We start from the raw sequence: 26,365 nt of genomic DNA, 5'->3' as shown, positions 1-26,365 counted from the left end.
CAAATTTCTATTCCGGCAACCTAAATACCTTTTTTTTTTTCTTTTTTTTCTTTTTGAAAAGCAACCTAAATAGCTAAGAAGATGAGATCGTGCAAAATGCGCAGAACTTATTTATTCTCACCTTTATTTTCTACGGTCTACAATCTTATAGGAGTAATTTTCCCTCCTCAAGACAGACACCCAATGCACATAATTTTTGTTTATAAAAATTAGCAAAATACTGCAAATTCCAATTTCCTTTTAACTAATACGGTTATTTACCAAAATACTACATGATATATATATATATATATATATATATATATATATATATATATATATATATATATATATATATATATATATATATATATATATATATATATATAGAGAGAGAGAGAGAGAGAGAGAGAGAGAGAGAGAGAGAGAGAGAGTAAAGTTTTTGTCCATAAAGAGACCACAGTGCAGTTCAATGTGATGAAAAGAGGCAAAAAGGACGAGAAATATAGTGATAAATGTGATAGATTATGTATAGTCAAAACCTTAAGCTTTTTTTTAAAAAAAAAAGAAAAAAAGAAAAGAAAAAAAAAAGGAGAAAGAAAAAGAAAAAGAAAATAAAATAAAAGAAAGAAAGAAATAAATAAAGAAGAAGGAAAAAGCAATTGCATTACCTATGTTGAACCGGAAAAAACCAAACAAACAAAAGTAAGGTATCCTAAGCGCACTAACATTGTTTTCCATGAATTTAAACATAAATTTAGGACAAATGTACTCTATATTATGTTTGGCTTCACGTGGTTTAAAGACTTTATTTTATGTCTCATGTGGTTCATTTTGTATAATAAATGGTATCTCACTTATGGATAAAAATGGAGAAGATGATACCTCTATCCAACTTATTATTTTTTAGTTTTTGACTTTTTAAATTTTTAAATTTATTTTTCATAGCCATAGGATACGTGTTAGTTTTTATTCATAAGCGAAATATCATGTACATTGTACGATACGAAATGAACCACAAGAACAAAAAATAAAGTCTTTAAACCATAGGAGACAAGACTGGTTGCAAAGGGTTTTCATCAGTAACTTTGGGTGGATTTTAGTGAAACTTACAGTCCTGTTATAAAACCCATCACAATTCCCACTGTATTATCCCTTGCTTTTTTTGCAAGATGGGACTTCCACCAAATTGATCTCCAAAATGCACTCCTTCATGGTATGCTCCATGAAGATGTGTATATGTTTCAACCCCTAGGGTTTATTCATTCATAATTTTCGAATCATGTGTGCAAATTGCGCAATGCTTTATATGGACTCAAATAAGCCCTACAGGCGTGGTATTCACGGTTGACCTTGAAGTTGCTAGTGATGGGGTTTTCATGTATCTAAGTCTAACACTTCATTATTTATATTACGAAACTTATCTCTAACCATGTTTATGTTGATTTATGTTAATGACATTTTAAATACCAGTTCCAATTCACATGTTGTGGATCACCTATTAAAGCAACTGAAGTGTGACTTTGCTGTCAAAGACTTAGGCAAGCTCAATTACTTTTTTGGGGTTGAATTTTTTCATGTATCTAATGGGTTCATGTTGTCACATGAGAGATACAAATATGCTACTTGAAAAACCAATCACTTCACATAGTCATCTACACATTCCCTGTCGCAATTTGAAGGTGATCCAATGTCTGATCCTACACTTTACAAAAGCATTGTTGGGGCCCTACAATATCTCTCTATCACTCGACATGACATTACATTTGATGTAAATAAGGTCTGTCAATTCTTGCATAGACCAATTGAGATTCATTGGACCATTGTTAAAAGAATTTTGAGGTATCTAAAGCATACAATCTCTCAGTCTCCTTAGCAAAAAGAGCTTTTCTCTCCAACTCATAGCTTTTTCTGATATTGATTGGGCTGATTGTCTAGATGAGCATCCCTCTACAAGTAGGTGCTGTATTTTTCTGGGTCCAAATTTTATTTCTTGAAGCTCACGCAAACAATCTATAATGTCCAAGTTAAGTACAAAGGCCGAATACAGAGTTGTGGCCAATACTACTGTGAAATTCACGTGGCTTCAATCATTATTTCAAGAACTTGGCATTCTACTTAAAGCTCTTCCAATTTTCTATTGTGACAATATTGGAGCTACTTACTTGATGACGAATCCGGTATTTCATGCTCGCATCAAACACATAAATATTGATTATTATTTTGTTCGGGCAAAGTTGCTTCTAAATCTCTTGTTGTGCTGTTTCTATTAAGTAAGGATCAAATAGCAAACATTTTTACCAAGCCTCTAGTGTCTACCAAATTTATTCGACTAAGTACAAACCTCAACAATCATAATCTACTATTGGGTTTGCGAGAACGTATTGGAACAAGAGTTATAAAACTCCAGCCGTTCAGCAATAAATAACCACAAACCAAGGAAGATATTTGATAAGGTTGAAAAGAAAGAGAAATGGAAGAGACATCGACTTGTAAGGGTAGATGGAGTTTCATGTGAATTAAATGTATTGAAGTTAAATGGGTATAACGCGTAGACTAGAAGACTAGAAGGTGTATAACGTGCAGACTCTTGTATTTATAAATAACGTGAAGACTCTGTTTTTCTATTTCTTCGGTCCGTTTGGGTTTGGATTTGAGTTTGCAATTTTAAAAAGTGCGATTTAAAATCATGATTTTAAAATGTGCGATTTGATAAAAGTAATTTTTAAAAACGCAGTTAAGCGTTTGGCAAAATCGCAGTTTAGAGTTTAATATCGCAAATTAGCCTTTAAAATTCTGCGTTTTCAAAAAAGCATTATCTTACCTGCGATTTGAAAAAGCAAATTTTCTGCGTTTTCAAATCGCAATTTTTAAAAATGCAGTTCCCAAATGATTTATGTTCTGCGATTTGGTTTAAAATCGCACTTATTGTCTACGAAATCACAATCCTATACGCACCCTTCTTCCTCTCGTTCCAGAACCGCAGCTAGACCTCAAGGCCCAAAACCAGCACAGAGCCGCCGCACAAGACCCGCCAGAACCACCGCATAATCGTTGCTACCCAATAACCAGATCCGCCCATGCTCCGACTCCAATCATGCACAGAGCCACCGTTGCCCAAGACCCACAACACAACGATTTGCGATTTGGATAAGAAATTAGAGAAGAAATTTCAGGACACAAGACCCACAGTTAATGTTTTTCAAGACACATATTACCCATGGTTTACATGTAAACAAGGGAAATGACTTAGCCAATAGTGTTGACGAGCACCGCCACGTCGTCTCCCACACTGGCTTACGAGTAATTCTACCGGGAATAACTTCTGTTAGGTCGTGGCAGAAAGGAAGGGTATTTTGCCAACCAATAAGAAATCGACAAGTCAGCTAAAACTCAAAAAATGAAATGCTGCTGCCCAAGAAAATGAAATGCTGCTGCCCAACCGGAAGAAATGCCGCTGCCCAACCGGAAGAGCACCATCACCGCCCCAAATCCGCAGCCCCAGGCCGGAAAGCCGCCGCCAGCGGGCCGCGGGGCCACTCCACAGAGGCCGGGAGTGGCCGCGCGGCCTCCCACGGGGTCTGGGGGTGGCTTTCGGGCCACCCCTAGATGGATCTAGGGTATGCCCGAAGGCCACCCCAGGCCCTAGGGGTGGCCGCGCGGCCACCCCCGGCCACTAGGGGGTGGCCGCGCGGCTACCCCTGGTCCATGGGACGGTCGCGCGGCCATCCCCGGGGTCTGGGGGTGGCCTTCGGGCCAACCCTAGATCCATCTAGGGCTGGCCCGATGGCCACCCCAGGCTCTGCGCTGCCACCCCTGGCCACTGGGGGGTGGCCGCGCGGCTCCCCACGGTCCATGGGGCGGCCGCGCGGCCACCCCCGAGGTCTGGGGTTGGCCCGAACCTGGGGGTGGCCTTCGGGCCACCCCTTCTGTCGGGCGTCACTCACCGTCGAGTTTGGCCTGGCTGTGACGGCATCTTCCGACCCGGACAGTGGCGGTTTCCGACCTGGACGGTGTGGTCCGGCACGGGCGTTGGTGGCGTTTTCCGACTTGGGCGTTGCCGAAAGCGTCCAGACCCACGTCGGAGGAGTTGGGGTTGGCCTGGCTGTGGCGGCGTGTTCCGACCCGGGCGGTGGCAGCGTGGTCCAGTACGGGCGTTGGCGGCGTGGTCTGGCCTGGGCGGTGCCGGCAGCGTTCGGCCTAGGCGGTGCCGGCGGTGTCCGGCCTGGCTGTGGTGGTGCGGGTTTGGGCAGGGGCGTTCTCAGCGTGGTCCAGATTTGGTGTTTCAACAACACTTTAGTTTTTTGAGTTTTTTTGTTTTGAGATGATGTGTCAATATATTATTGGTGGGCAAAAAACCCTTGGTTTTTGCCATAACCTGATAGAAGGGGCTCTCAATTCTACCCGTCTAGCATTTGTCCAACATTCGTCCATCACTGCTGATGTGGCGCCACGCCACGTCAGCAGCCATTCTTTTAAAAAAAAAAAAAAAATTGAAAACCAGCGTTGAAAGCAAAGAGCAGAGCCATTTTCTTCTCCAAACATTTTCCCCCCAAATCTTTCCCTCCCTCCATCTCCTCCCTCAACCCACCGTGAAATCAACCAAGCGAGCCCACCACCGTCGACCACCAAGAGTGTTAAATCACCACTTGTCCCAAAAGCTTAAGCTGATAGGAAGAGGTAAATTTAATCACTTAATCAATACTTTAACACTCCCCCTCACGTGTGGGTTCGGACTTCCTTTTAATAGGTGAGGCCCAACACGTGGAATATTTAATTGAAATGGGAGGTAAATGACGGAGTCAAGGTTCGAACTCAAGACCTTTAGCTCTGATACCATGTTAAATCACCACTTGTCCCAAAAGCTTAAGCTGATAGGAAGAGGTAAATTTAATCACTTAATCAATACTTTAACAAAGAGCCCGTCGCCGGTACGTCCAGCTCCATCTCCTCCTTCCACGCCACCGATCGCCACCCACCAACTGCCCCACAAGCATCGCCACCAGTTGCATCCATCTCCATCTCCATCCACCGTAGCCGACGACCCATCTCCGTCTCCATCCACCGCACAACTCCAAAGAGCCCAGCCGTCAAAAGAGGTAAGGTTTTCCTTCTCTTTCTTTTTTCTTTTTCTTTTTTTCTTCAATTTCCTCTCCTCTAGTAGTGTCAAAATAATGGGTTTGAAACTCATATCTGGCTTTGGGGGTCTGAATCTCTAATCCCTCAAACCCCTTATAGTCTGTGCCTAGGGTTTTTTTTTTTTTTTTTTCTAAGCTTCGTAAAAATTAGAGTATTCCTTTTGGTGTTATGGATTTGAATGGCTGAAGGGTTGCTGTGCTGGTAGCTAGGAAGTTGGGTTTTTTTGGCTTTGTTCTACTAAAAATTGTTGGTTTGCTAAATGTGTAGTTTCGGTTTACTGGTTTTTGTATTGTTTATTTGTTAAGTGTGTAGGTTTGAGGATTTTTGATGCAGGGTTTGGCTGAGTATGGATAGTTGGGCTTTTGGTTGTGATTTTTGTTGTTGTAAATATTCTGGGTTTTAGCTTGGTGTTTCTAGCCTGCCGGAGTGTTATTTGTTTCTTTTGTGTTTGGAATGAAAAATCTTATTCATAAAAAAATAAAAAATGTCAATATTGGGAGAGGGTTAGTCTAGTCGTAGCATTTAGTGTTAAAAAACATATAAGAAGAAGGTTTACAGATTCAAGAGGAGAAAGTGAGATGAAATTGCTAAAAGAATTCTTTCAAATAATCAATATAATTGTGTTTGTAATGCTGAAAGTGAGATGAAATTGCTAAAAGAATTCTTTCAAATAATCAATATAATTGTGTTTGTAATGCTTCCTGCAATGACTAGAACAAAAAGTTGATGAAAGAAATCATTGTTATGTTTCCATGTCAAATTAATCTACACTTGCCTTACAAAGGTTCCCACAGTAATTCCTTGCTGTTATCTTACAAGCATGGTTCCTGGCTCTGAATTGTTTCTTAATGCTGATTTTGCAACCACTGTTGTGTTGATTGCATCTCTTTTGAGAACTATTTTGTTTCTTCTGCTAAATTTCTCTTAAGCCAAATGTTCGCTTGCAGGATTTGCTCAACTGGGCTTACTACCGATGTCATCATTGAAGTTGGAGAGAGGACCTTCCATCTCCATAAGGTATATTTTACTTGGCCAATCAATCCTTTACTCTGCTTTTTTTCTTTTTTTTCCCAGGCAAGCCTTGATTTGTTATTATTTACGGTATACATTTGTATCTTGACCACTATGGTTTAAGAGGCATGCAAGGCTTGCATCAAAACTTACACCAAGATGAGGCTTGAAGAGAGCACCTTAATGTGCAACCTTAAGCCTCTTATCCCTTTGGCAGCATGTTTTGTGCCTTGAGGTTCTCCATGTATGAGATGTACAACTAGTAACAAATAAAAGTAGCTAGTTCTTATAATCTGAGATTTAATCTTGTCTGCGTTTAAATGTTCTATATTAGTAATTTCAAATTTTGCATTACTCAGAGAGAGAGAGAGAGAGCTCTTAGCTCATAAGTTTAATCCATGGATTGCTTTAATGGATTTTCTAACAAAATTTTGGCAGGTCTACTATTTGCAATTGTTTTTGAGAGTCTAAGTTGGTGATGTAAATAAACGAATTAATATGATATTCTTTATCATTATATCGTCTTCTTTGTAATACCAAGATTGTCAATTAGACAGAAAGAGTTAAACGTAATGTGTATTGTGTATTGAGTGGAAGCTTAATAGTGAGACTTTTCTTTTAGACTTGTAATTTTGGATGTATGAAAAATATGAACATGGAGCTCGATCTCTATATGTTATTTCCTATTTAAATTTATGATATAGAATTGAAGAACAAATATGATATTCTTCATTGTCTTCCTCTTCTTTGTAGTCCTAGAATAAGAGAAAAAATATTGATTTTTAATTATTTATTTACAGGAAGTGATAAAATAATGTGCATTGAATGGAAGCTTAATAATGAGACTTTTCTTTTAGACTTGTAATTGGGGAATAATGAAAACTTATGATCATGCAGCTCTAATCTTGTTATTTTCCTTCTTTTGTTTATTATTATTATTTATTCAACGGTGATATCATTGCCTTGTATTATAGTCTTGCCTTCTGGGAAGTTAAAAAACTGGCCTTGCTTCTTAAGTCTTTAGTAGGCATTGACTTGTTTGCATATTTGGTGTTCTGGGATATTTATCTTTTATTTCTTTTTAACCCATCAAACTGCATTTTCTCCCTTCTTGGCATGTTCGGCAGTGCCCCTTGCTGTCCAGAAGTGGAGTATTAGAAGATGTTATTGGAGAGCTTTATGACAGTTAATAGTATCATGCTTGGTGGTTTAATTTTAATCACAACCACTAGGCCCACTACATTTGCTTTAGGAAGAAGATGAAAATGAACTTGTTCAGATTGAAGATAACCTTCTTGAAAATGAATTGAAGCGAGAACTTAGTCAAGGATCAAAGGTTCGTCTACATTTACATCAGGATGAAGATGAACCAAAGCAGAAATCTAATCGAATATCAAAGCACCGTTGCAATGGATTGAGTTGCTATTTTGGAAGTATTTTGTGTTATTTTTTTTTTTTTTGTTATTTTAATGTATATGTTGTAATGATTTTAGCATCTTTTTGTTGCTGTATCCAACTGGAATTGGTAGTTAATGTGTTAATGTGTTGATGTGTTACTTGATTGCGATCTATCAAGATAGTGCATTTAAATTTTTACTAAAGTGTAGCTAACTGGTATAGTGCATTTAACTGTTTATGAGATGAACAATTACCCAAACTTATTCAGCTTGTCAGTGGGTGAGTGACAATGAGGAAAGTAGTATGAAAGTTCCATTTGACTAGTATTTTAACTCGGTCAAGATTTCTCAAATGACAAAACATTGTTTACAAATAACCAAAGAAATGGTAAAGAAATTGCTCAAACATTATAGAAAGCAATGACAAAATCGTGATGCTCCATGATAGTATCATAGGCAAGCAGCAAAAGAACTATTCAAAATACTGTCAAATAAGCAAAAGAACTATACAAAATACTGTCAAACACAATGCCCTCTGCACAGATATAACAAACGGAATGCCCTCTGCACATGTCAACAAGAAAAGTAATTACACCATCTTGAGATCCCTTAGTGTCCTGTGCGTCATCTCTGGAAGTCTTCAATTAAAAAATCATACAAACTTGTTAGCAAAAGCATTTAAAAAATATTCAAATAAGCATACTTAAACATAATGAACAAAAGCAACCTAGAAACCATAAAAATGAGCATAACAAACTCATACACACGGAAACATAACACTTACCAAAAGTGAGAACTAGAAATTCAACTTTTGTTGAAAAAAGGGGGCACAACATGATTCTGCAGGATTTGAGATCCTTGCAAATTATGACAAAAACATTATATACAATACCAACATAATTTTACACAATTCCTCAGTTATCATGTGAAGCTTGTGTTTTATTCTATAATACCTGAGTAATTACACCATTTTGAGTTCCAATTACATTGTCATACTGAATATTAGTTATGAAAGGCAACGAAGCTTCATTACTGTCCAATGCGTATTGTTGCGTTCCTTCATAAGTCTTCAATTAATAAATCATATAAACATGTTAAAAAAGGGGTTTTGAAGGAAATGTCAAGCAACTGAGAAAACTAATAAAAGGGGTATGTGATGCAAACAAGTGTAACAGAAACAAGATACTATTACAGGAAAAGAACAAATATAGTCATTCCATAACTTTGGCTTAGGAAATGTAGAAAGAGTACATCGATATAATCATAAGCTGATTAAAAACATTATAAAGAGTATGAATTTTCGTATGAATTTTTTTAATAACATACTTACCAAAAACTAGTAAGACTCCTCTACTCTAGGAACTATAAGCTAATTTATATTCAAAAGTCTAGAAGCCAATTAATCTGACATATAGAACCAAAACTGTAGGCTACTAGAAAATTATATACAACAATGGCATAGTTTTTTAAATTAAATCCACCAAGAAACTAACCACCATGAGCAATGAATGCAAAATTTTCCTACTTTTTGAAGTGTCAATATGTACTTTTCTGATAGCTAATTTCTCAGTATTTAAACAAGAACAAAGAATGCTGAAATTCTCGTTAAGGCATTTTCAATAACATCAGCTTCATTAAGAAGAACAAACGCTATTTCCCCAAAAGAGACAAAAAATCTCCAATACTGATAATTCCATACAATTGCATATGAAATAAAGGAACAAGAATGCTGAATCATACTTAGAAGCTTAAATCCACTTAATATTCAGTTGACCATTAAAAGATAAAAAAAATCTAGCGTTTTTGCTTCATCCGTACTCTAAGTAAAGCTAAATCCTCAACAAGATCTAAATGGATATGAAAAGTCAAATTCCTTGCTTGCTGCATCAACAGCAAGGCCTTCTTTTCGAATGAGAAAAAACTAGTGTCAAAGTGAATGCCATTTGGGATATGCCAATTGCCAAGGCCACAAACCACAAATTCAGAAAAGCAAATCAAAGAAAAGACATAAATTTCATTTCACGCCATGCAAGCACCTATAAAGAGAAATATATGAGTCAACCGTAAACCCACAAAATATCACCAACAAACGAAGAAAAGAAAAAAAACTTACCAACATCACATTAAAACCATAACTTTCATGCCAAAACCAGAACCCTCCAAAAACCCAACCCTCAATCAAAATCCCAAAAACCTCAAAGATCAAATGCCACAAGCTCATCAAACAAAAAACATCAAAATCAGAGGGAAGGAGGGTCACGCCAAAACCAGAACCCTCCGAAAACCCAACCCTCAATCAAAATCCCGACACTCATCTCCTAAACCAAACCCACCGAAACCCAGAACCCCATATCCCCCAAAACCTCAAGATCAAATACCACAAGCTCATCAAACAAAAAACATCAAAATCAGAGGGAGGGAAGGAGGGTCACGCCAAAACCAGAACCCTCCGAAAACCCAACCCTCAATCAAAATCCCAACATTCATCTCCCAAACCAAACCCACCGAAACCCAGAACCCCATATCCCCCCAAAACCTCAAGATCGAATGCCACAAGCTCATCAAACAAAAACTCTATTTTGCTATCAACACACCATTACTCTTATTCAAACACAATTCAACAACTTCTCGGCCACCAAACAGAAAATGAACTAGGCCAAGAACAAAACATCAAAATCAGAGAGAGGGAGAGCTTACGAAGCAGTCATCGTCGATAGTGAAAATATACTTCTTAGAAACCAGGAAGCCGAAGCACCGACAGGCAGAGTCCTTGAATGAAATGCAAGAAGCTTTGGGACCCAGAATCCAATTGATGTCGTTGCGGTTGTGAAGCCAAATCTCACCCAAAACCAACTAAAAACCCGGATCTTGAGAGAAAATCAAAAGGAAAAATCGAAAAGAAAAAGAAAACCTTACGGTGGATGGGCTCGTTGGCGGTGGCAGTTCGGCTGGGCCTGCTCGTGGCGGTATGGTGGTTGGGTAGTTGGATTCGTCGTAGCGGAACCGGAGATGGAGAACGCATGGTACCTTTTGGCCGGAGATCCAGAGATGGAGCTGGACGTACCGGTGGCGGTGGTAGTTGGTTGTCGACGGTGGTGGGCTCGTGGGTTGCGGTCGGTGGGGTTGAGGGAGGAGATGAAGAGAGGGAGGGAAAGATTGGGGGGAAAAAATTTTGGGGAAGAAAGAAAATGGCTGAAGTGTTCAAATGCTGGATTTGAACCTTTTTTTTTTTTTTTTTTTAATGAGGGCTGACGTGGTGTGGTGCCACGTCAGCAAGTGATGGACATTTGAGGGACGAATGTTCGCCGGATAGAATTACTCCTGGCTAAGCACAGCACCTGAGTGAGCAAATCAATGGACGAAGGACTTGTCCTCATCAGTTTATCATCAAATACTTGGCTTGACGGAATGAGTGATTATATGGGCTAACCAAAACTCTACCCTAGCTTTTTTCCCTTTCGCCTCTTCCTCCCTGTGCGGATTTTCGGCCTCCTTGTGAGGCTTACCCACCTTCTAGTGAGGCTTTTCCACCTCCTTGTGAGGCTCACCCATCACCTTGTGATTTTCCGTTGGTTTTTTCCACCTTCCTTGTTTTCTTTGGTTCATTTCGGCTTCTAGGTGTGATTTGCAGAGCTTTGGCGTTTCATCTGAGCACGACTCATCTGGTCTTCATCTCCGATTTGAACGGTTTCTGTGTGAGTTTTTCCTTGTTTATTCATCTGGGTCTCGGCTATTTTCTTGATTTCTGCAGCTTTCGACACTGACATTGAGGCCCTAGATTTACAAAACAATACCATAAACAAATCTCTCTCTCGCTGCGTGCGTTGAGCACTTAATATGACTTTTCTTTGACTGCATATAAAAAAGAAGAGAGAAATGCTTGGTTGTACACTCTCATCCCACTCCTATCCCACCCTTGTCTACGTGGACCAATAATGTAAGAGATAATAGAGAGAGTGTAGTGGGACCCTATTTTTTTATCAATATTATTGGTCCACGTAGACAAGGGTGGGATAGGAGTGGGATGAGAGTGTACAACCAAGCATTTTTTAAAAGAAGAAGAAAAGTATGACGATGGAGACTGACTTTAACAAAAACAAGAAATCCCAAAAAGCAAATTCATGGATTTGAGTAAAATAACAACACATCCTGTTAAGACTTGTAGATGACGACGATTAATTAACGGTGGCTGTGCCTGTGCGAAGGAAAGTGATGTTCCACAGTTTTTTCCAAGCAAAGCTAAAGCTTGAAGAGACTAGATCCAGTGTTTTTACATTATTTTGTTTTTTTTTTTTCAGCTGACGTGTCAGCCATTCATAGGAATGCAGAAAATGCCTTGTTTTTGCTACAAGCCTACAACCGTATAAAAGTTGCTCTCTTTCAAAACCCCCCAATCACTCGCACGGACCCAGCAGAAGCGAGCGAGAGAGGGAGAGAGAAAAACCATGTCGGGCTTCTCAGTTGGATCTTCATCCGCCTCTTCTTCTTCACAATCCACGCCCGCATTCTCCCTCTCTAACCCGCCCCCCACCGGATTACCATTCGGATCCTCCGCCTCCCCATTGGGATCCGCCACCACCACCTCTTCTTCCCCGTTCGGATTCGGATCCTCCACTTCCACTTCCTCTTCTTCTTCAGCTCCTTCCTTCTCGTTCCCCTCCCATTCCGCTTCTAGCTCCGGTCCTTCCTTGTTCTTAACAGTAGGGTCTTCGTCCTCTACAACTTCCGCTCCGTCCCCGTTTGGGACAATCCCATCCGAGGCGACCTCAGCTTCGTCCCCATTCGGTTCAGCTGCTTCTGGTTTTTCCTTGTTCGGTACCGCATCATCTACTAGTACTTCGGCCTCGGCCGCGGCAGGTTCCGGTTCATCCTTGTTCGGAGCGTCTCTATCGGCGTCAAGTACCAGTTCGCCCTTGTTCGGAACGACGTCATCCTTCGCTCCGAAGTCTGCTTCCCTCCTGTTCGGAACGACACCGTCCTCCACGGCACCAACCTCTGGTTCACCTCTGTTCGGAACGACGCCGTCCTCTGCCGCGCCAACTTCTGGTTCACCTCTGTTCGGAATGACGTCGTCCGTTGCGGCGCCAACTTCTAGTTCACCTCTGTTCGGAACGACGCCGTCCTCCGTGGCACCAACCTCTGGTTCGTCTCTATTCGGAACGACGTCGTCCTCCGCGGCACCAACATCTGGTTCGTCTCTGTTCGGAACGATGTCGTCCGCCGTGGCGACTTCTGGTTTCGGTTCCACCCTGTTTGGAACAACAGCCTCATCAGCGAGTACAGGTTTATCCCTATTCGGAACATCATCATCCACTTCTCCATTTTCAGCTTCAACTCCTCCTGCATTCCCATTCGCTCCAAGCTCAGCTTCAAGTTCAACAACAGCCTCACCTTTCTCTGCTTCTTCTACCGGGCTTTCACTCTCAACTGCTTCAGCCTTTTCAAAACCCACTACACCCTCCGCTACTGTATCTTCCTCTTCAACAACAACAACCTCTTCTGCCTTCTCATTCGTCCCACCCTCTTCCCCAGCTTCTCAGCCTTCATTTGGGTTCTCCACCTCGTCGGCAGCCACCGCTGTTTCCACCGCACCTGCAGCAAAGGCTTCTTCTCTGTCCTTTGGAACATCTACGGCTCCATTGTTCTCGACAGTCACCACCACGAGTGCTTCCACTCCGGCTGCTACACAAGCTTCGTTTTCTTTGCCCACATTTGGTGTGAGTTCTTCTTCAGCTGCAACTAGTGCTTCAACAGCAGCAGCAGCCAACTCGGCCGCTTCTTCGGGCGCTGCGGGATCTTTTACGGGCTTTTCGTTTAGCAAACAGTCAACGCCTGCTTCGCCCTTGCAATCACATTCAACTACTGCTGGCCCTGCATTTGGTGAGTTTAGCACTTTTAAGTTTCAGATGTTATTGTTTTTCTGCTGTAGTAGGTGGTTATGATGTTTTTGTTAACGGAGGTGTCTTTGTTTATGCTGGTGGGACTGTATGGCTTATCGCCTTTCTATGCATCTGCGTATTGCTTTATATTGTGTTTCAGATTCTGAAGTTATTAACTTGTGATATCCTCTTCCAATAACAACTTGTTTAAATGCTGAAGTGCCTAGATCAAGCAGCAGTTACTTGTGTTTGATGTTCAAATATCCTTTGATCGTTCAAATTGATTTTGTAGGTGTCTCTTCAACTTCTGCAGCTGCAGCAACTTCCAGTTTGGGCACTACTGGTGCTCAGACATCATCATCTCTTATTGTGGCCTCCAGTAGTGGGTATGTGTGCTTACTCTTAATAGTAAACTTGTTCACTTTTTCTTTCTTTCTTTCTGGTATCAAGATTACCTATTAACTTTTCATTTTTTAATATTTTTGGTAGATTACTGCTTTTATTTTTTAGATCTGGTATTTATTAATCAGTGCTATGATGCACATATACACTGTTGATACATTTTCATCTTGCTTTCTTGGCAGTATATTTGCTCTCTGTGTCCACATAACTTCCCTTGACATGGGACATATTAGGGAATCTGTTTGCTTGTGGTGGACTCTAGGATTGGAAAAGTTTTTTTTTTTTTGATAAGTACTCTAGGATTGGAAAAGTTATGATCTTGTGGTTTGTTATGGCGAGAAGAAGTCTTTTAGGGTTTGGAATTAGGGTTTGAAAAGATTGAATGTTGGTTGCTGAAAGAGGCTGGGAATCAAGAATCTGCTTGCCGGAAATTCGGGACAATGTGATCAGGATTTTTGGGTTGTTTCAATGGGTTATTCGGTGACAAATAATAAGGAAAAGTAGGCAGGCTTTTAGGATTTCAACAAGGGAGAGGGTTTGATTTGGGGTTGAAAGAGAAGAAAAGAGGAATTTTCTTGATGTGAAAGTGAACACTAACAGTGCGCCAAATAAGGCATGTTAATACTCAAAACAGTAATCATTGCATCAATTGTAGGCTAAACGTAATTAAGAAATAATTCTAAAAGTAAATTATGTGCAGAATTTTATAAGATTTCAGGTCTGCCTGTGCGCTATGGCCATAATTCATAAACTAGTAACTTAATTTAAAAACTATTTTGACCCTTAGATGTTTATATTTTGAGTTTCAAAATCATATAGGTCTTGCTTATTCAGACGTTCTATGATGGTCCCACGTATGAAAAGTTCTTAAGCTGCCAAAACTGAAAATCACTTTGAACATAACAAATTGAGCCTTATTCCATGGTATTGTCATTACTTCTAGAAAAGTTCTTAAAAAAATGAAGTTAAAAGATTACAATGCTTTGCTATTTTACTTCTTCGTCTAATATTGTTTGTCCAGTATAGCATTTTGGAATGTCCAAAAAAATTTCTAGTTTGCAAAGTCGATCGGTACAAGCTTTAACTTTCCTAAATGCACTTTGCTTTGTTGAAAGTACAATGGTTTGAATTATTTTAATTAGTTTGCTTGACCGGGAGGTAGTATTTAAAATTTATTCCTTTTTATTTGAAAAATAATGCACTAAATGATGTCTAGCTGGATTTTGTGAAGTGGACAAGCAATATGAGGGGGGAAAGAGGATTTCCCAAATCTGATTCAACGCCATCTTCCTCGACCTTTATCAAATCATTTTCCCATTTTGCTTGGCAGTGGGGGTGTAGCTAGAGGACCACGCTCATTTAAATTTGAAAGCATGTGGCTAAAATTAGAGGGTTTTGTAGACCTGGTGAAATAGTTGTGGGATTCATATAAGTTCTTAGGCACTCCATGTTTTGTCTTTACTTGTAAGTTAAAATGGCTGAAAATTGACTTAAAAGTGCTGGAATAAGGAGGTCTTTGGTGATGTTGAGGAGTGGAACAAATCCTTATTAGAGATACAGTCTCTTGATCAACTAGAAGAGGATAGATACCTTGTAGATTTGGAGAATGTTAACCCCAAGGAATTGGCTCAAGTGGTAAGGCCTTGGTTTTTGTGGTAGTCCCATGAGGTCTAAGGTTTCGAATCCCTTGAGTGCAAACAATTCTTTGAGGCTAGCCCGTCGACGAAGCCGGAGTATTACCTGATCCGTATGGAAGGGGCGATTTTCACGGGTCCGAGGTTTACCTGATAAGGGTGGGTACACGAAGTGGCTTTGCCTTTGAGGGGCTCTTTGTCATTAAAAAAAAAAAAAAAAAAAAAAAAAAAAAAAAAAAAAAAAAAAAAAAAAAAAAGAAGAAGAAGAAGAAGAGAGATTTGGAGAATGTTGCCCTTATGCAAGAAGTTAGTTGGAGGCAACAGTTTATGACGAACTAGTTAAAAGAAGGGGATCACATCACAATGATTTTTTCATTGCCTTGCCAACTCTCATAGGAGAAATAACTTTATCTTCAGTCTTTGTATTGATGTTACTGTTACCTATGCCCAAGGGGGAGATCAATGACACTATCATCCAGTATTACAAGAATCTTTTTATTGAAATTGCTACTTGGCGGCCCAAAATAGATGGATTGGAGCTTCCCTGTTTAGGTTCTATAGAAGCAAATTGGTTGGAGAGATCGTTCCAAGAGGAGGAAGTTCTTCAGGCTTTTCTTAGTATGGATGATGACAAAGTGCTGGGCCTTGATAGCTTCACTATTGCTTTTTTCTGGTCTTGCTGGGCTATAGTGAAGGATGACCTTATGCGGGTATTCCATAATTTTCATGAGCATGAGTTATTCTAAAGAGCTTCAACACTACGTTTATTGCTCTCATCCCCAAAAAGATTGGGCAATTGGAAGTAAAGGATTTTAGACCTATTAGCCTGGTGGGGAGTGTTTACAAGATTTTGGCAAATGTTGGGAGCGCTCATATCGAACAATTAGAATGCCTTCACACGGGGAAGACGCATTCTAGACTCAATATTTATAGCTAATGAGTGTCTGGACAGCAGGCTGAAATCAGGTATCACTGGTGTTATTAGCAAGCAAGACTTGGAAAAAGCCTACTACCATGTCAACTGGGGGTTCCTTAACTACCTCATGAGCCGTCTTGGCTTTTGTTCTAAATGGAGGAATTGGATGTCTTCTTGTATCTCTACGGCCCGTTTCTCTATCTAGATTAATGGTAGTCTGCATGGCTTCTTTGGACTATCCTGGGGCCTTCGCCAAGGGGACCCTCTCTTGTCTTTCCTCTTTGTGATTATCATGGAGGCTCTCAGTATGATGCTATCTAGATCTATGGTTGGGGGGTTATCTATCAAGATTCTAGGTAGCCACCCAAAACACTGCCTCCTTGGAAATATCCCATCTTCTCTTTGCATATGATACTCTTATTATGTGCGCAGATAGCAATCAAATCTATAATTTGAGTCACATACTCATGTGTTTTGATGCCATTTCGGGCTTGAAGGTCAATATTCGAAAATCTGAATTAGTCGTAGTAGGGGAGGTTCCGCATCAAGAAGAACTGGCTAACATTCTTAATTGTATTATCTCTTCTCTTCCCTTGAAATATTTGGGACTTCCTCTGGGTGCTTCTTTTAAGTGAAAAGCTATTTCGGTGGGAGTAGTTGAGAAGATGGAAAAAAAAAAAAAAAAAAAGATTGGCTAGTTGGAAGATCTATTTGTCCCAGGGTGGATGCCTAACTATCAAGACAATGTTATCCAGTCTACCAACGTACTCGTCCTTTTTTCCTTTACTAGCTGGTATAGCTAGGAGATTGGAGCGTCTCCGAATAGATTTTCTTTGGGATGGACCAGGAGGTGAGCATAAGTTCACATGGTGAACTGGAAGACTATATGCTCTTTGGTTGCTAGAGGAGGGTTGAGAGTTAAGAATCTCATGTTGTTCAATAAAGCTCTGCTGGGGAAATGGCTTTGGAGATCTGTGTAAGAGGAGAATTCGTTATGCAAACAGGTGATTGTTGAGAAGTATAGAATTTAGAGTAGTTTTGATTGACTGCCTACTTCAACCGTAGGGCAGTGAGTTCTTTATATAATAACAATGGTGTTAGTCCTTTTGTAGGACTGTTCAATATTTGAGATTAAGCTTTATCACTTAAGCTTATCAATAGCAGAGAATTATAAACCTAATGCTATACAACTTCTGGTCTAGATAAAAGGATAAGCTATACAACTTCTAGCCTAGATAATAGGATAAAACAAATTCTTTTAAATCTGGACAGATTTATCTTTATCAGAAGATAAAGATATATCTGATATAATAAGAAGTATGGGGTATAGAGAAGGGGTTGGAGTTCATAGGAAGTTCGTGGGCCCTATGGAGTGTGCCTTTGGAAGAATGTTAGGAATGGCTGGGGGTATTTCTCCAACCTTGTTTCCTTCAAGGTTGGGGATGGATCCAGTATCCGCTTTTGGCATGATGTGTGGTGTTGAGTAGCTATTCTCAAGTCTTCTTTCTCAAAACTTTATTCGATAGCTTGGGACAAAGAGGCCTTGGTGTTGGGTTACTTGGACTCATCAGGCATTTCTATCCATTGGAACCCGATTTTTTACTAGGACAATCCAGGATTTGGAGTTGGAATCTCTCATCTCTTTACTCAATTTGTTATGCTTCTCAAAAATCCATTTCTTTGGAGGCGGATAGAATGTTGTGGATGCTAGCTTGTAATCATGGCTATTATAAATCTTTATAGTATGGAGAGCCTGGTTCATTACTTTGGAGAAGTGTTTGGAAGGTTAAGGCACCACCTTTCATTGCTTTCTTTACTTGGTCGGCAGCTTTGGGTAGAATCCTCACGGTTGATAATCTTAAAAGGCGAGGTTTCACCCTTGTTAACTGGTGTTGCCTATGCAAAAAAGATGAGGGGACAGTTAACCACCTCCTCATTCATTGTGAGTACTCTAGTGATCTTTGGCACTTGGTTTCAATTTATTCTGAGTTTCGTAGGCTATGCCTAGCAATATTCTAAAATCGCTCCATTGCTGGAAAACTCAAAGGTTGGGACATCCCAAAGAGGCTATATGGAAAGTTATTCCTACACCCTTAAGAGCACTCACAATGGTTTCCCTAGATTTCAATATAAATTTTGGGAATCAAGCTATTTTTTTGCTTCTATATCCAAATGTACCCCACACCAACTTCCTTATTCTTTCTCTAAATCATATAGATATATATTCTTTCATTTTCTCCAACATCGTCAAACTCAACCTTAGGGCATTGGCAAGACCGCAATCGTTGTGTGCCTAGAGAAGTCCCTTGGCTTCCGTGTTCTGGGGCGCCACCAAAGCAGTGGGGCAACGCGAATCCAGGTGTAGATCCCAGAGATCTTCATGCCGGTGCTAAGCTCGACCATGATGAGGGGAAGATCGCGTTGTGGGTGACGTCGGAGGGAGACAAGCTGTCCAAGGGCAAGATGGTGATGTTGGTGGAGTCCGAGAAGGCCGTCATGGACGTCGAAACCTTCACGACGGCTACCTCACCACCATTATGGTTAAGGAGGGTGGCATCGCCCCCGTCGGCTCCGCCATTGTAGAGTCCGAGGCTGAGATTGTCGAGGCCAAGTCTAAAGCCTTCGTCAACTTTTCCTCGTTTACTCCTCTAATGTGGCGCCTATCGGTCCTCTAGCGGCTGCTGCTGTGCCGGTGGGGATTGAGCTGGGGATGGTGGTGCCGTTCACAACGATGCAGGCAGCGGTGAGTAGGAACATGGCGGATATGTGTTGGAAGGAAATGGAACTTTTGTAAATTTTTTATTTTGTTTTAAAAGAAAGAGAGAGGAGAGAGAATTTTTTTTTTTTTTTTTTTTTTGCATTAAACAATATTTAGATTGAGCTACATTGCCACCCCAAATAGAGGGTGGTACTGTAGCTGGATGGTAGTTTAGGGAATCTCTAAGGAAGCCATTGGAATAAGATTTTGGGGGTTTTATCCAAATTTAGGGAAGCTAATCTGGTTTAGGGAAGCCCTTATGAGTGCCCTAATGGGGAGCATCTTTGAGCACTGCGAGCCTAATGTGCTTAGTTTAAAATCTGTCTTTTTGAGATCTCTTTTGGATTTTGGATTGGGTTGTAATCTATGTTCCTAATTTCACCTCTTTGAATATTTTGGATCTAGTTAACTTTTTGGATTTTAGACATCTTTAGGGTGTTTGTATCTCTTGTATACTCTTCGTGTATGAGGGCTTTTCCTTTTATTTCAATAAATTCTTATTCATAAAATATATATATATATATCAGAGGGCAATATATTTTCTTTTCAAAGTCTCTCAAATCTATGTACCATTGAGAGAATAGATGATGGTAGTTGATTATATATTAAGGTTTTCCAAGAAATATGAATTTGCTGCTTATCCTCTTCTGCTCTGTTTGTCCTGTTGTACAACTTCAAGTATCAGCACTACAGTATCTACTGCACCAAAATTACCGTCTGAGATCACAGGGAAGACTGTTGAAGAGGTATTTCATGTCTTCATTTCATAAATTTGTTTTCACGTCTCGTCGTTTATACATTGCAATATTTTAGATGAAATACCAGTTGCAGTAGTTTTGCTTTCTATGAAAAGACGAATCTTGGACAATGGTACTTCTAGAGATATAGTCTTGGTGGGCAGTAACCTTGCGAGAGAAAAGTGGGACACTTAACTGTAAACTACCTTTTCTTCTACTTTTTTTTTTTTTTTTTTCCTTTAATCCTTTGTTGCTTTTTGTCTTTGAACTGAGGGAATAAGGAAACTGGTTTGTTAAAGAGATAATCTAGATGTGGAAAAGAAAAAGGAAAAGGAAGATTAATATGTAATACAAATGAATTTAAAACTTGGTTAAATAGTTGCTTCCTTCTGTCCATAACATTGGCTTACACATAGCTTTTATCAAAATCAACTTTTATTTTGTAAGCAGAAAGGTGAGAGATCTCTTTCAGCAAACCTAGGACACCATTTTCGTCAGACTTATTTCTAATTTTTTTTTTTTTGATAAGTAGACTTATTTCTAATTTTTTTTCCTGTTCTCGCTCCTATTCCATGTAAGGGTGTATTTTATTTTATTTTATTTTTTTTAATTTTTTGTTTTATTTGAAGATCATCAAGGAGTGGAATGCTGAACTACAAGAGCGTACTGGAAAGTTCCGAAAGCAGGCTAATGCGATAGCTGAGTGGGACCGGAGAATTTTGCAGAATCGTGATGTTCTTCTTGGGCTCGAGGTAATTGATTTTCCGTTATCAAAAGAATAGTGTATACTGTAGATTAATGTGAAATATATGTACTTCACAAAGCCATTTATTCTATTTTATGTTGGAAGACCATTTATGAGATTTTCTTGGAAGTTATTTGCCCTCAATTTCAAAGGGTTGACAAGTTTACTGGGATAGTGTATCATATGCCTTGTTGATATTGAAACACGAGTTCTGATGCTGCCTTACATTGGCAAGAAAATGACTTGTCACAAGGCATAGTATATGTCATAAAAGATTGATTATTCTCTTTCCCCCCCTCTCAAAAAGAAAAAGGAAAAATTGTGGTGTTATCTTCACATTTTCATTGTGTGATAGTGTTTTATGAATAGCAAATGGTTTAATTTACATCATTGACAGCTACTCGTTTTGTTTTGCAAATAATCTGTAATTTAGATTGAAGTGGCAAAAGTAGTTGAGACCCAAACTAACTTGGAGCAGCAACTGGAGTTAATTGAGACTCATCAACAAGAGGTATTTTAGTAAGGTGTTTTGCCTATGTTGGTCTAGTTACCAAAATGTACTAGTAAGAACATTGTCCATAAGTTATTATTGTGGGGATTCTCAGGAATGTGTAAATCCTTTCTTTGGCCATAATAAAAAAACAAAATCTCTTGTATAAATGTTTGTGTTTAATTTTTTTTTTGAGGCCTGAAGAATATATATATTATAAATCTTTTTATTATTTTTTATTTTTTATTTTATTTTTTATAAAGAATCAAGATATTATTAAAAGCGCAAGGAACCCCATGTTCACAAAAAGTATACAAAAAAAGCCACTTAACTAGTAGGGGCAAAAAGGATAAGAAAATCATGAACATTTATAAACGAATATAATTCTCGTCTTTTTTAAGGTTGATATGGCTTTGCAAAGTATGGAAGAAGAAGCTGAGCGTATTTACAAGCATGAGCGTGGATTGCTTCTTGATGATGAAGCTGCTTCCACAAGAGATGCAATGTGAGTACTCAGTTCTTTGATTTGGTTTGAGTTGATCTGATGGACCCAAGTACATGACTGGGCTATACCACTGCCGCATATAGCTCAGTTGTATGCCCGGTTTAAAAGTGGGTTGATTCAGGTTGCCATTATATCTTTGCAGAAGCTACATATTTTTTGAAGGAAAAATTTCTGGATTTATATTGACGTCACCTTTGTTCTTTTTTTTTTCCCGGGTGCTGGATACAGGTATGAGCAGTCTGAATTTATAGAGAGGGAATTAGAGCAGATGACAGAACAGATCAAATCAATTATTCAGACCCTAAATGCCAACCAGGTAAATGCTCTAATTCAATGTTTCCACTCCTAACTAGGTTTTTTCCAACAAATGCCAACAGTTGAAACCTACCTTCTTGTTTCCTTTAGGGAGGAGAACTTGATGCAATTGATGGGATGACACCACTAGATGTAGTAGTCAGGATTTTAAACAATCAACTAAGTTCTTTGATGTGGATTGATGAGAAGGTTAGTATCTTCTTTTGCATTACCTTTTTTTCATTATCTATGGAATATGCACTCTTTTTTGTTGATAAGTTTCGCACTCAATCCACTACTTCACATCCACTTTGTTCTTATAAGGAAAGGAAACATCATTTGAGCTATAGCTTATTGGTCATGTCAATAGCTGCACTTGTTAGTTCCATAAGTAATTAGTACGTGTAGAAATATAATAAACTTGCTAAGATTTTCTTCATTGTGGACAGCTTTGAGCTTTAAGCTCAAGTTGTGAGGGATGAGGTGGGGTTTGTTGGTCTTAGAATTCAAGTCTTAGCAGGAATAAAAAAAGGGAGATCAGTTGTTGACAGAACTCAATGCTTGTTAGAAAATTTCATGACATGTAGATTAGCTCTTATTGTGTGTGCGCGCGCGTTTGTGTAATTCAGTGATTTGCATGTACTTGTTTGGAATACTGTGACCATTGAGGTTTACTAATGGTTTCATAAACTCAATTTTGGAATAAACCCTGCCCTACTTTTCTGAAAAGAAAAAGATTACTAATATTGTAGTGTACATCGTTTAACTTCTTGTTTACTGTTTGCTCGTAAAAAGGAAAACATTTGTTTGATAAAACTTTTTCCTTCTCCCTTTTGTTTTCTCTTTTCAAAACAAAAACATTAAAAAACACTCTAAAACACAAAACATTCAAAATTACTTTTACCTTTATGTCAAATCAAAACACTTTTTCAAACAAAAAACAAAAAGCACCGTCTAAAAAGCATTAACAAACGGAGCATATACATCTTTCCAAGGCATTCTAGCAGTACTCTGGCAAGTCCTTGTGCTAGGAGTCCTGCTTTAATTGTACTTTTCACATAAAATTGAGACACTGCAAACATTTTGTAAACGCTACTATGCCAATGGTCCAAGGCATTGTCATTCCCTCAGTGCCCAATGGAAAAACAAATAATAATAAAGAACAAAAAATACAAAGATAAAATGTCGTGGATACATCCATTTTTCACATGAATTTATCATTACTCTCTCTATGGATTATGTTTATACGACTTGAATTCATCGCCAGACCACTCACCGCCCTCAATGTTATCAGGCAGGGGAATTTTCTTCACGCATTCAGAAACTTGCCAGCCAAGGTTCGACTGCAGATCGTGATTTGATGGGTCCAAAGTTCTGGAGGTCCTGACCTCTGGAATTGTAAAACTACCGCGACATTTAAAAAACCTGCTTCTACCAGGTGAAGATTAGTAATTGTATAGGAAAAGGTTTCGTTACACAACTCTTCCGTTTTTCGGGCGATAGACTGCATTTGTAGTGCCTATGGATGTTATTATTTGTAGGAACTGATATTCTGTCTCTATTAACATTTTTGGGATGTTTAGCCGTGGAATTCTGTAGAAAATGGCTAGTGTATCTGTAGCCATCTGTTGAAATATTCTTCTGTTTGAATCTGCCTGTAAAAAATGCAGGTTATGCTAACATGCACCCTTCCCTCATTAAATGGATGGCCATGCCTATTGCCGTCATGTGTAAAATGTATATGTTTCTTTGAACTCTTTCGCTTATTATTTTTTTGGTTATATCAATGGATATATGCTTATAAAAACCTTAAAAGCTCAATAGTTAAATGTGTACATGGAGGCCTTCAATTTGAGGGTTTTGGGCATGGGCATTAATTGTGTGAAAATGAACTGTATCTTCAACTTCTTGACACTTTTAGAAGATGAGACATAATTAGGGTTATAGGCTGAATATTTATGTATGCAGATGTATGTTAATGCCTTTATGTTTTTGAAAGAGTAAACAACCTTGGAAATGAACCCAGACTCTAAACTCTTGCATTTGTAGTCGACTGACAAAAGAAAAAAGAGTGCATTTTCACTGATTTGTTGTGTTTTTATTTAAAAGCATAATGTTTTCATGAATAATTATCTGAAAATAGTTTTTAAAAACGAATGATAAAGAACTTTTGATATTTTCTTTAATGAGTTAAAACCAGAAATAAAAATAGAAAACAGAAAGATTTCCTATTACAATTACTAGTACAGCAACCGCTATGGCACCTATGCCTACAACTAGGTGTCAGGTTTGAATTGTATCAAAGCATGAATATTAGATTATATAAGTTAATATTAACTTGGCATATTTAATTAAACAGGTTAGGTTCTTTAAGCATAACTTGTTAATTTTGTGTTGGGTTCATGTCAAAATTTGTCAACTTTACCTACAACACTATCAGTCAAATTAAAACCTACTTTGTCTCTCTGTAACAGATATATTAGTAATGGGCCACCTTAGTAGTTAATGGGCCTTGGGCCTTATTAGTTAATGGTCTATTACTTAGTGGCCTATTAGTAACAGGTTTATTTACTGTTTAGGAATTCTAGGGTTTTTGATTGAGAATTGTAAGAAGAAATTGGAAATAAAAATGGAAAATAAAAGAAATTGAGGAATTATGAAAGAACAAGGAAGAAAATGATACTATATTGAAATTAGGCAAATTCGAGGATGCTTAAAACCTCCATGAGTGGTTCGAGGTACTCCCTCTCTATTTTCAGCCAAAGATTAGATATCAATTTCCATGCCTAAAATATTTAACTAGACTTGTTTATATATACTCATCTAAGAGCCACTAAACTAATAGGCCACTAAGTAATAGACCATTAACTAATAAGGTCCAAGGCCCATTAACTACTAAGGTGGCCCATTACTAATATATCTGTTACAATACCGACCCCTTTAAGCACCTTGCCCACAAGGTGCGGTTATTTTTTAGTAAAAATATAAAAGCTTCAAAAGTTGGTTGCTGCCTACACTCTCCTTTTCTTCCACCGAAAAAACAAAGACATTGCATCGAGCCTTCGCTCTTTTTATTTCCAAATAAGCTAGCTATTCATCTCAAGTTCTTCCATTTTATCCCTTTAACTTATCTCTGATTAGGTATTTCTTCCTTTCTCTTTTTAATGAATTTTGATTACTTATATATATAAAAGTCTGGGACGTTCAATAAAAAAAGAAAAAAAGCGTGTGTTTTCTTTGGTGTACTTAAAAGTCTTAAACGGATGGGATTGAGTGCTCACATGGACAAGATTGGAATAGACGAGCTGGCCCAGCTGGGTACACTTAGTAAAGAAGGCAAAAATAATTTGTCACATAAATGGTCAAAAATTACTTTTAGGGATAATTCATCAAATATTCAATTTTCACTTAGGGTGCGTTTGAGATTGCGATTTCGTAGACAATAAGTGCGATTTTAAACCAAATCGCAGAACATAGATCGTTTGGGAATTGCGTTTTTAAAAATTGCGATTAGAAAACGCAGAAAATCTGTTTTTTCAAATCGCAGATAAGATAGTGCTTTTCTGAAAACGCAGAATTTTAAAGATAAATTCTTGATTTTAAAGGCTAAACTGCGATTTTGCCAAACGCTTAACTGCGTTTTTAAAAATCACTTTTTTCAAATCGCACATTTTAAAATCGTTATTTTAAATCATACTTTTTGAAATCGCAAACCCAAACAAACCCTTAGGCCCCCATCCAAAAAATCACTTTTTGAGTTGCAGAAGTTGAAAGAAAAACCTTCTAATATGCAGTTTGAGACATACATGTTGAAAAAAAACAAAAAAAAAAAAGCACACATTCCACTTTCGAAGGTTCAAAAATCTTTTTCACAATAATAGCAATTAGTAAATTGTATTAATTAATTGATCCTTCCCCATCCCCAACATATAAAGTTAATCCATCCATTATGAATGATCTGATCTCGATAGATTTCTTGCAACTTTTTTTATTGAAAATACTTTTTTTCCTGTTTTCTTCACTCCATGAAAGTATTAATGCATCCCTATGTATTCAACTACCATCGAGAAGAATTAAACATCTCATCACACCATTCATTCTACATGGGTCCCCTGAAAGCAAAATTTGTGATCGTTGTTATGATGTTAATATGTTGTGTGACTGTGTACTTCCAAAGCCAAAAAGCTCTTCACTAAAAAGGGGTACACCCCTAGGTAGGAGAAGTGATTTACAGGGGACGGGACGGTTTACCGTCCTCTATCCGTTATTTTTTATTAAAAAACATTATTTTAATAAAAAAATGACGGGTGGGGGACGACAAACTGTCCCCCACCAATCATTTTCTCCTAGGTAGAGATGATACACATTATCTCCTCACCCACGTTCTCTATTCGGTTTTATTACAGAACTTTTATTGACTTAAGTATCGGAGTGTCTCCGGTCTTCCCAGGACCGACGGACTTTCGGTAACTATTTTCT

The 26,365-nt window shown here is 38.6% G+C and overlaps 1 protein-coding gene and 1 long non-coding RNA gene across 4 annotated transcripts; one reads left to right on the top strand and one right to left on the bottom strand.

Moving 5' to 3' along the window:
• Window positions 1-7,848: 7,848 nt before the first annotated feature.
• Window positions 7,849-10,755, bottom strand: LOC133879695 (uncharacterized). Its single transcript, XR_009902137.1, has 2 exons — window positions 10,224-10,755; window positions 7,849-8,164 (listed from the first exon to the last, which is right to left on the bottom strand). It is a non-coding gene; the product is annotated as an uncharacterized LOC133879695 (long non-coding RNA).
• A 982-nt stretch (window positions 10,756-11,737) lies between these two features.
• LOC133879693 (nuclear pore complex protein NUP62-like) lies at window positions 11,738-23,613 on the top strand. 3 transcript variants are annotated; one of them, XM_062318390.1, is made up of 9 exons: window positions 11,738-13,406; window positions 13,698-13,791; window positions 19,726-19,861; window positions 20,482-20,604; window positions 21,031-21,108; window positions 21,489-21,592; window positions 21,821-21,908; window positions 21,998-22,096; window positions 23,181-23,613. In XM_062318390.1, exons 1-9 carry the CDS (start codon window positions 11,972-11,974, stop codon window positions 23,271-23,273), a joined length of 2,250 nt encoding a protein of 749 aa, XP_062174374.1. In that variant the 5' UTR covers window positions 11,738-11,971; the 3' UTR covers window positions 23,274-23,613. The 3 variants fall into 3 exon arrangements, with proteins under 3 accessions (XP_062174374.1, XP_062174378.1, XP_062174375.1); XM_062318394.1 differs by having other exon boundaries at window positions 11,739-13,406; window positions 19,801-19,861; XM_062318391.1 differs by having other exon boundaries at window positions 11,741-13,406; window positions 19,795-19,861.
• The last annotated feature ends 2,752 nt before the right edge of the window (window positions 23,614-26,365 follow it).

Source organism: Alnus glutinosa, chromosome 10 (genome assembly GCF_958979055.1).
Source record: "Alnus glutinosa chromosome 10, dhAlnGlut1.1, whole genome shotgun sequence".
NCBI classification, from domain to species: Eukaryota; Viridiplantae; Streptophyta; class Magnoliopsida; order Fagales; family Betulaceae; genus Alnus; species Alnus glutinosa.
The sequence above is the reverse complement of the archived record's forward strand: the minus strand, read 5'-3'. Positions and strand labels throughout refer to the sequence as shown.

Coding starts and splice junctions, on each gene's coding strand:
- LOC133879693 (XM_062318390.1), top strand. CDS start 11,972: ATGTCGGGCTTCTCAGTTGGATCTTCATCCGCCTCTTCTTCTTCACAA. Junction 13,407..13,697: donor TACTGCTGGCCCTGCATTTG/GTGAGTTTAGCA, acceptor TTGATTTTGTAG/GTGTCTCTTCAACTTCTGCA. Junction 20,605..21,030: donor ATGTTCTTCTTGGGCTCGAG/GTAATTGATTTT, acceptor TCTGTAATTTAG/ATTGAAGTGGCAAAAGTAGT.